The sequence below is a fragment of the Hibiscus syriacus genome, unplaced genomic scaffold (genome assembly GCF_006381635.1).
Source record: "Hibiscus syriacus cultivar Baekdansim isolate YM2019G1 unplaced genomic scaffold, ASM638163v2 tig00000340_pilon, whole genome shotgun sequence".
Lineage (NCBI taxonomy): Eukaryota > Viridiplantae > Streptophyta > Magnoliopsida > Malvales > Malvaceae > Hibiscus > Hibiscus syriacus.
Window position 1 is genome coordinate 8,975,921 of NW_024061783.1, and position 10,842 is coordinate 8,986,762.

Below are 10,842 nucleotides of genomic sequence, written 5' to 3' on the forward strand. Positions count from 1 at the left end.
GTGTAGGTAGAAAATCACTGCTGGAAGATTTACCTACCAAAATCATGCATACAACGTGAGTTAATCCGGAATAATCAAGACGAAACCTTGAAACCAGGATAGCAACAAAAAATAAAAATAAAAAAGTCGCGGTTTGCGATAAGAAATAGTGTTTTCTTGTTATGCCAATGTATTAACTAAAAATTGAATAATTGCAATAACCATAAACAAGTGTTTCTAATTCCCTCTTATTTTTCTTCTTTAGTGCAAAACCAAGAACTTGCCGTTAAGTTGACAGCATGATATATGACAAGGCTGAAGAATATCTACCAAAATGTTACCCAATCCATTGAGACATCAGTCAAATTAAAGGTTGTCTTTTAGCCATTTAACAGCTCCATTTGCAATCGACCTGCAAAATTATCCAATTTTTTATGGTCATCAAACCCGAAATCAGACATGAAACTCGAATAAAAATGCAAGGAAATTTTGATCAAGAGAGATCTGGCTTGCATGATAAATCAAAGAAACAGTTGAAAAAGAATTAAATATCATTGCAAGTTTCTCTTTATAACATCTATATATATGAGAGCAGCACATGCATGAAGAAATGCCAGCCTGTGAGAAATCGCGCACACGGAGTTCAAGAGAGATTACCCGGCAATATTTTTTAACTTTGTCCACGGATCACTCTCATCTGTTGCTTCTTCAGTTTTCTCTGCATCGGTACCAACTTTACTTCCTGTAGCGTTGGCTGCACGAGTAAATATATACATTGAATTCATGTAACCCAAACAAAAAACAACTAATATCTATGATTACCAGCATTGATCATGAGCGATGTAATAGAAAAAAAAACAACTTTTTGCATACAGCCCAGATGCGTGAAAGTGATATTAATTAAATTTGGACAATTAAGGCTATTACTGTGCATTGCTTACTCGCAGGCTGAGTCCTAGGGCGAATTCGAGAGCGACTGCCATTTGAATTACTCAGAGAAACAAGTTCCTCAAGCAATTCTCGCTCTGTGGCACTGCAAATATAAGGAAGAAACAGTATGAAGTTACTGAAAATAACTAATTTAGACAAATGCAAGTCGTTGAGGGAACAAGTTAGTCAATAATTGGCCAGGCTAGGCGGGATCATCATGATAATCGCTGTAACTAGTAAACAATTTTCATAAAACATACGATTAAGATTATTAATTCACACACACACTAGTCTAATTTAACAAGATGCACAGATGTTTATTAGTAATGAGAAATGGAGGATCTATGAGATATTGACCTTCAACTGAAGGTACTTAATAAGGTCCCAAAGAAATATCTATAAAAAAAACAATTATATGTTTAATTTACAACAGTTCCACTATCCTATTTCCACATAATTAAATGCTAACAAAAATTAATCACGTACCTAATTCTATTTGGTATGGTAACTTTGATTGTGAATAAATGATCACCACGTATAGATGGTTTGTTCAGCTTTGGTGCACCTTTTTTTGCAAGGACTAATACATCCCCTTGTTGAGTCCCCGGTGGGATCTGTAGGTCGGTTACCCCTTCCACTGTTTTCACCTGTTTTAGTGAAAAGGAGTCAAATATTTAATAAAGTTATGTTCTCTGGCTCTTCATTTTTCTTTAAGTACCCAACACCCGCATCGAAAACATATTTGAACATGAGTATAGTGATATGGTCCGCCAAGAACTCTCCACACACATGGAAATCTTGGGAAAAAAATTACATATCTGCACTGGACACATTGTCCAACACTCACATGTCCGAGTAACATTGTAATGAAGAAAAGTGGTAATGAGAACATACGAATAGCACTCTCAACAACAAACATATTTATATAACGTTAACAAACCAAGATTTAGCAAATATAGCTAATGAAACTGAAAACACTTAGATGTGCGTGGCAAGGATGAGACTTTGAAGAAGAGTCTTTTTGGCATAATGACATATGCATCTCTCAGACTTTAAGTTATTCCAGGTTATAGCACCTTGAGAATGTATTTTGTAAGGTAATGGATAACAGGTAAGAATAGGGTTGCACATTAAATTATTGAAAAATAGAATATTGAAAACAATCTTCAACCAAATAAGAACCAAACAATCAAAGAGAAAATCTGCAGACGCGGGTGTTTACCACATGAAATATTACTCTCCAATATCGTGCATGAATAAAGGAAAAATACATGCTTTTTCACTCAAAACTTTAGCATTTAATTTATAAGAATCGATATGAAAAATAAAGTATCAAGGATTAAATGAATGAATAGAGAGAGAGAGAGAGAACAATGAACAACCTTGACAACAGACCCCAGTATGGCATCAAGGTAACTAATGGACACCATTGAGGAAAGATTTATGCCATCTCTTTGAATTCCTGGGACCTCTTGAACATCTAGATATGCATAAAGATCCCCTGGAGGGCCCCTGAAAAAAAAAACTTTTTATATTCAACAAGAAGAGAAATAGGTAACAGAATTCAAAATAAATAATAATAATAATAATACTAGTTGAGAAGAAAAGGGATAATATAAGAACACTTCTGTGACAATACTTCAATGATAACATATGTGTCTGTGTTTGTGTATATATATCAATACTGAGTACAAGTATTGGAATCATAGTATAGTTGCAAGAAGTTGAGCTCATTCCAACATAGTCAAAGAAAATGAAAATCACTATCATAATTTCTATAAAAAAAAAATCACTATCATAATAACTTAAAGCAAACTTCATAATTCTTGATTTGTAAGACTGGAAGTTCACCCATTAAGATTCAATATAACATTTGGCTGTCAGAATGTAAGATATCGTTTCGGTTCGTATTTTAATTTCCTCCAGTTAACCACCAGTTCTCTGTATACAATATAGCCAATAAACTAATGTTACATCTACCAGGAAACCTAGGAGCAACTCTCATATCAGCTCACTATGGCTGATATAAATGAGCTTATATATTTTAAAAGGAAGAACCTACCAAGTCACTAATACGATTGAAAAAAAGAATGTAACTTCAGAATGCAATCAGCTTTTAACAACATAAGACATTATCAAGATTAGAGATACAAAAAAAGTCCATCTACATACCCTTTTCGTCCAGCATCACCCTCCCCTGCAACCCTGAGGATACTTCCTGCACTAACCCCAGGAGGAACTTTGACTTTGATATTTTTCTTTACTCTTATACGTCCTTTACCAGAGCATTTCCGACAGTATTCAGAAATTATTTCACCTTCCCCAGCACAATTTGAACAAACAGAAACCTAACATGTTGCAATGGAGAAGCTATATAAGAGACATCTTATAACAAAATCACCACATAGATTCTGAGCAGAAATCAAGGTTGGAACTGCAAATTGTGAAAAGAAAAAAAAATCATCAAATCACTATATTTAAACAAAAAAAATCATCAAATCACTATATTTAAAAATGATTGCTTCCTAATCTAGCCGCCACATTAAAACCTTCCTACATCCAATACAAATATTATTAATGTTCAATGCCTCCTTTACTCTTTCTGTTCTGCCATGAAGAAAAGAAAAAAACAGAAAAGAACAAAGTCTTGAGTTACTTCCTCTATGTTTCTTTAGTCAAGTTCAACATTTGGAATCAATAAAAATACAACAATTTAAATGGCAGGAATACATTACATGACAAGAATATTTCCCGAATCTATCTTGTAATCTTCAGAGGCTTTATCACTGTAGTCTTGGAATTTTAACAATGTGCCCACATGGCTCTCCTAGTATTCCTGAGCGGTAAGGAACTACACATTTCTTTTGTACAAAACTGATCTTTGGAGTCAAACACTACATTTTCACCTCTTTTTTACAAGACATGATTTTTTATTTGTTAGCATATAATGTGACCAACTAAAGTACCAGTGAACCCACCTTCTTTCAACCATCCAGAGAATCCACCTCAATTTCACTATTGGCTACAATAAATCTATATCAAGTAGATAGTAGGTCATTGTTACAATTTAATGGAATGCCTACTACCACCAAGGTCCTGATCCTAAACGCAGTGAAGCATTTAAAACATAGAAAAAGGCCAAGTTGGGAAATGTTCATGAAGGTGACCAAGAGTCCATTACACCAGAAAATTTCCAATTACCTGTGAAAACAAGCCAAAGGGTGTCTGCTCAGTCCTCATAACTTGACCCCTTCCACCGCAAGTTGAGCATATCCTCTTTTTTGACCCAACCTTTGCTCCAATCCCAAGACAAACTTCACATGTTTCTAAATGGGAAAGCTCAAATTCCTTTTCTGCTCCAAAAATAGCCTCCGAAAATTCTAAAGTAATGTCGTAACTGAAAATATTGGAACATTCATTATAAAAGCCTTTGAATAAGGCTTATCTAACATAAACGATATTTCTTCATAACCAAACTTACAAGAAAGATTTGAAGCTTATCGAAAGAACGCACTTAGGCAAGTGATATATAATGGGATGGGATTTATTTAGATATTTTAGGTTTGATTTATAGTATTCTTTCTAGTATTAAAAAATTGAGAAGAGTAGAGAGAAGCATGATTTGAGCATAAAATGAAAACAATCAAATTATTAAAAAAAATAAATTATTGGGAATAGTGTGATCATACAAGGCAAGAAATGCTGTAAAATAATAAACTCACTGAGCAACAGATAAGTAAACAGTATTAGATGAGGTCAATCTCATAATTATAAATAAAAAAAGATGAATTGATAATTGTAGTAGCAACCTTAGTAAGCATACTAAAGCAACCGCTCAATCAAAACTCACTATAACCAAAGTGAATGATCAAGGACCAGTAGCAATCATCAAAACACCAAAGAAGGATCTCAACTTACCGTATATCATCACCTTTACTAACCGTACTTCGACGGCTTGTTCTGAATCCAGCTTGATCCATTCCAGAAAAACCACCCATACTCGGTCCAAAGAATGTTTCAAATAGATCAAAGGGATTAGTCTGCAGGAGAAGAAAACAAAAGCCTGAGTTGCACATAGACAGACAGATGTCTAGCATCATTGGTGCTGCATAGGCTAATTGCATGCTAGTTCATAAAGCATCATTCATGACATTTTATGACATTTCACAAAAAAAGATAGCAGCACAACAGTTTACTTATCATCTAATGTGAAAAAATCATAGTCTACATCTCCATAAGGGGGGGAAAACCCTAACCATGCAAGTATGCAACAAAAACAATATCACTGCTTAAAGGTAGAGATGGATCATATGTTGGCAAGGAAAAATGCGCTAATGACTCAGGCAGGCAATCTGATAAAATGACTTACTCACAATGATCAGTTGAATTCCATATTCAAAGTGGCATTATGCTTATCCTCAGACAACCCAATACTTAGAAATAAACAACCAAAACACATCTTTCAATGAAATTGACAAGGCAAAGCATGTCTAGACCTCCAAGCATATACCAGATATCCCTAGCCGCTATGATTCACAAGTACAAACTTAAAACACACACACGCACAAGAGTAAATGCATACCGTATAAGCACTGGACTGTCCCCCGACTGCACTCTTGACTCCAGCTTCACCATATTGATCATACAAAGCTCTCTTTTTATCATCTGATAACACCTGACAGTGTTGCACTTCATTGTTCAAAAGACAATGTGATGAATGAAATTGAACATGGTAATGTACACAATGAAACCTCTAGGAAAGAAAATTGAAACGTTATTAACAAAGAAAGAAATAAAATATAAATCAATCATGTTAATCAACATTATAAATATCAAGACCTTTATATGCAACCATACAATAAACAAGAGAAGTTGTAACTTAGTATTTCAAAGCAGTAAAAATATGAAAGCTGCACTCACAGTCCTTTCAATTCAAATGGCTAATGCTAAACAACAGTAATGCATCTTGGTGAAAAACTTTTTGTGCATACCATTACCTCATATGCAGCACTAATCTCCTTGAACTTTTCAGTTTCTCCTGGCTCCTTATTGACATCGGGATGATACTTCAAATGAAGATGAAAAGTTACAATGTCAGGACTACAGAGAGAGATCAAACAAAAGTATAAAAAAAAAAAATAAACAATTAATTACTGTTCACAGTGTCAATACAAACTTACTAGCTTCAGATTTATATGAGAGCACATTTACAACAAGAAAGAGTGAAGTTGAACTGGAAAACATCTAGGGAGAACACCAATTTGCCTTCTCAGAAGGGTTATTTCCTGGGGGGAGGAAATAGCTTGATTGAATCAAGCCCTATATGGAAGTTCAAAGCATAAGAAAACACCAGCTTGTGATAGGGTACATGAGGTACAAATTGAATCATTTATTTTCTAATCATAGCTATTTTTCCACTGATAATATGATTGACAATAGGTTACATACAAGTGAACTAGGATTATTTATGAGAAAGCAAAACATTTAAGACAGTTTTCTTGGTGCAGCCATAGAAGCTTAAAGTTTTTTATTCATTGATATACAAATTTTGGCTGGCAATCAGCTACATGGGAAATACAGGACTGAGTGCAATCAAATTAAACACAAATAAACTTTCCACATAAACAGAGCATAAGGTTAGCAAACAGAGCATCAACAGAATGATCCATTATATGTTATAGTTTAATTAGTCAAAGAATGAAGATAAGGTTTGTGTAAAATTTATATACTTAAATCAGACCAAAGATGCCCCATTTTCATTTCTTTTTCAAGATTGAGAACCCTAAAACTAAAAATTACATAAATCTTTTTCTTAACATTTTCCTTTTACTACATTTTGCAAGGCCTAAAATCTTCCCACCAAACATTCCTTCATATCCACCAACTCCTTGGGCTATCCTTAAGAACCTTAACTATGTCAGATAGAAAAACCAGCAACAAAACCCAGAAAGGAAATGCAAAAATAACAAACAAACTTCTACGATTGGAGAGGAAAAAACCAAAAAAACTCATCAACAACATCTTCTTGAGCTATCCTTAACTCTTTCAACAATAAATCATAACAGAACGAAACCCAGAAAGGAAATGCGAAACTAATAAACAAACTTCTAAAATGCAAAAATAACAAACAAACTTCTACGATTGGAGAGGAAAAAACCAAAAAACTCATCAACAACATCTTCTTGAGCTATCCTTAACTCTTTCAACAATAAATCATAACAGAACGAAACCCAGAAAGGAAATGCGAAACTAATAAACAAACTTCTAAAATATTGAAGGAAAAAAAAACAACTGAACTGAGTGAAGTACCTGACGAGCTAATCTACGATAGGCGGCCTTAATATCTTTACCGGAAGCAGATTTGGGTACTCCAAGAGTAGCATAATAATCCCCAGAAGCAGCTACCACCAGCGTCCCAAAACGGTGAGTACCAGCCCTACCATTATTCAATCCCCAAGACCATGCCGAATAAGAAGTAGGGAAACTCACACAAGCGAAGCTGTCGTGGGACCTGAGACGGGTCCCACCATTAAAGAAAACAGAACAAGAATAACAAGAAGATTGGGAAGTGCTGGAATGGCTTTCATTTGGGAAACTAAGTGATGAAGGCAGCACAGATAGGGAAGTAGTGGTTGCCATTTTTTTCTAAAATGAAGTTTCTAAGTGGTTCTGAAAAAAGGGTGTTCGATAAAATTGGTCACTCAACAAGAGAAAACTTGGGTTTGATCTTGCAATTCATGTTTGATTGTCGAGCCAGAGTTTCACTGGAAACTGCAAAAAGGAGAAAAGGAAAGGAGAGGAGGGCATAGCCAGAAAGATTGGGTTTTACTGCCCAGCATTTCTTTCTCTATTTTTCATTTTAGTTTTTTTTAATATAAAATAAGTGTCCAATCTATATTTACAATTAATTTTAAGTGTTTAAAAAATTTTCATTAGGTGTTTAATGTGTCCAACGACTCTCTCGACTATATATGGCAGTGTGAAAAAATATTTTCTCATATAAAATATTTATCTTAATATTTCCTAAAATAGGGTTACTACTATAGTGGTAATAGGAAAAAGTTGAGATTGTCATGCAACTGCATTTTTTTCTCGGTAGATGACGCATGAATTCTGCTTTGTAGAGTAAAAGAAAAAGGTTGGCAATGATGAAGAAGTGTAGTAATCTTGGACTCTTCTAAAGTTATAATAGCAAATACCCTAGTCTATGAAATAATGGGTTAGGTGGAATATTTGAGGAATTTTTTAAACATGATTTTAGAGTTATTTTCTCGTTTTCAACGTTTTAGGTGTTTATATCGTTAATACTATTAAATTCGGTCATCAAATGACACGTGTCAACATATAAAATTTCAAAAAAATTAAATGAATTTTTTTAAAAAAAATTAAGCCTGACACTTGCCACTTAACATCCGAATTTAACGACAGACACCTAAAAGTGTAACGTAAAAAATGTTAGGCACCTATTTTTAACGAAAAATTCTTTAGACACCTAGAATTAACTTTGGGTATAGTTTGGGTACTTATTTTTACATTAAGCCCCTTTTTTTACCTCCCAGTTCTGTCCTGACTAATCCAGACCGATCGTACAACTAGTTTTGTTGGGTGAATCTTCCAACGAAGATTTTCTACATACATAAGACCTCAAACTAGAGACTTACCTAAATGATCTTGTCACGCCCTTAGAGCTTAAACTCGGGAACGTGCAACCTTAGATGCTTCAGAACCACTCATGGGCGTTTTGCACCTAAGTCATCTTGAAAAACACTAAGTTAGAAGTCTTAGTACAACATGGAAGCACAAAAGACTTGGGAAGGAGATATCTCACACAAACAAGAGAGAGAGAGTTGAGTGAATGCTCTTTGTATTCCACAAAATTAAATGAAAAGTGAAGTGGGTACAAATGAGGTGAGGAATACCTCTATTTATAGTTGAACCCCCTTACAATGGACGTATAAGATCAATCTAGATTCATGGCTAAGATGAGCCTATTAATTACAAATATGTGTATCCTCGACCTAGACTCACTGAAGATGGCAAATTAAACTTAACAACACAAGAGTTGTGTTCGAGATGTACCTTGTCCCTTTCGGTTGCATTCACCCAAAAATGTATCAACCCCCTCATTTATCCTTGGAGTTTGATGCTCTATGCATCGACCCTTCTCCCTTGAAGTTTGGTACCCCTTGTCACATCCGTTCTTCCACCTTGAAGTCTGGTGCCTCTACCACCTCACCCATTGGTTGTGTCTCCATGTCCTTTGAGAGCTTGGATCCCTTCATCCCTTTCTTGATGTTCGCCTCATTTGGAACATCCTCATTCACTTGGATAACCATCAGTGCCTTGGTTCATTTTCTTTTGTCTCGATATGTTGGCACATAACATCGCCAATTTGGATCCAATATATGTATGGTGTCTTGGTGGGGAAGGATAAGAGCTTGAATCCGCTAAAAAAACTCAACTCGTCAACAAAGTCAAAGATAACTCCGTAAAAAGACTATATTTTAGGCTTTTTTTCTGAAGTTATTGATTGTCTAAAAGCCATTGACATAGCATTTTAGCTGCATATAGTTGCATTTAGGACATATTTTCATGTGGTGGATAAGTTTTATCGAGGCAAAGTTATTTGATTAAACTAATGCTGCTGATGAGAAAGGTTATTTGTTGATTGTGATGATGCAAGAAATAACTGAGGAAAAATTTATTTGCCGAATCAAATTAATTTTCTAGGGCCAGTGGAACACAGAAGACGAAGACAGTGAGGGATATATTTTTCTTGCCAAGGCAAGATTTATCTTACAAGTCTGACGCGGATCTGACGAACTGTTGACGTCACCTGCCAGCTGTCTGATTGACCTCATGTGCAAACAAGCCCTTCAAGAAATTGACCACCTATAGCCGTCTTTCTATCTATAGAATGGACAAGTCAACATGGGTACTTAGGGAATTTTCAAGGGCACTAAACCCTAGAGATTCCCACTAGAAATACCTCATTATAACTCTTCATAAAGTGTTCAAAATCATACAGAGAAAATACCCTAAGTTTAAAAAAAGGCGATCGCAGTGTCTTTCTTTTCCACCATTCCCCACTCGTTTATCCTTGGTATCGTCCATAGCCAGACTTTTTCGGGGTGGTGGCCAGGCCCTCGAGAGGGGCTGGTGCGTTGGAACAGTCATGGTGGTGGTCTGATGTCACAGTAGAGCTATGTTCTGGAGTTTTTATGCCTCTTGTTCTTCATGTTTTATTTTTCTAAGGGCTTGTACTTAATGAATATTTTTGGGATGATGTTAACCACACCATAAACTGTTTTATTTGGTGTTGGGAATGCTTGGATGATATTTTATTTTACCGTTAATGAATGATTTAGTATGTTTTTGTTAAGTGTTATTTTGTTCACTGTTTTAACCTTTTTCTTTGACACTGTAAGAGCTTCGAGAGATTGCATGGTGCCTAGGCAAAACATTTCTAGACCTTGTAAGAGCTTTCGAGAGATTGCTGTTTTTCTAGAAATAGATTCTTAGATTCGAGAGAATTAAGATATATCTATGTGAGCAATGGAATATATCCGGGATGGTGATGTTTTAACCTGCCTACCTTAGAGATAAAGAGAGAGTTTCAATCGACTAAAAGGGATAGAAGCTTGAGTAGGATAGACAACGACTATAATTCACGCTGAGGGGTATTTCTACAACAACAGTCTGACAAACCAAGGGTTGTAGTTAACACTGAGTAGTATTGCCATAGAAATCGTCTTAGAATACTCAATAATCTTGTTGGGCAGCCTAAGCATAGCGTACCAAATCATTCTTTGCATAAATAACTTCTCGCTATAGCAAAACCAATCTAAGTACTCCGTTAGAAGTCTGATTGTGTGAGGTTGCCAGTTTATTTATAGAGTTTTAATAGCTTTAGCCTTGACAACTTTTATTTGT

At 35.2% G+C, this 10,842-nt stretch overlaps 1 protein-coding gene across 1 annotated transcript; it reads right to left on the bottom strand.

The window, feature by feature from the left end:
- Positions 1–288: 288 nt before the first annotated feature.
- On the bottom strand, positions 289–7,734 carry LOC120203893 (chaperone protein DnaJ-like). Its single transcript, XM_039204045.1, has 11 exons — positions 7,219–7,734; positions 5,907–5,975; positions 5,492–5,584; positions 4,828–4,949; positions 4,111–4,306; positions 3,082–3,257; positions 2,292–2,421; positions 1,396–1,556; positions 921–1,012; positions 637–733; positions 289–391 (listed from the first exon to the last, which is right to left on the bottom strand). Exons 1-11 carry the CDS (start codon positions 7,546–7,548, stop codon positions 346–348), a joined length of 1,512 nt encoding a protein of 503 aa, XP_039059976.1. The 5' UTR covers positions 7,549–7,734; the 3' UTR covers positions 289–345.
- Positions 7,735–10,842: the final 3,108 nt, after the last annotated feature.

Excerpts from the sequence above, each read along its gene's own strand:
- LOC120203893 (XM_039204045.1), bottom strand. The coding sequence starts at position 7,548 with ATGGCAACCACTACTTCCCTATCTGTGCTGCCTTCATCACTTAGTTTC. Across the intron at positions 2,422-3,081 it reads GGTGATGCTGGACGAAAAGG|GGGCCCTCCAGGGGATCTTT; the intron begins GTATGTAGATGG and ends TTTTTTTTTCAG. Across the intron at positions 734-920 it reads CCCTAGGACTCAGCCTGCGA|CCAACGCTACAGGAAGTAAA; the intron begins GTAAGCAATGCA and ends TTACTCGTGCAG.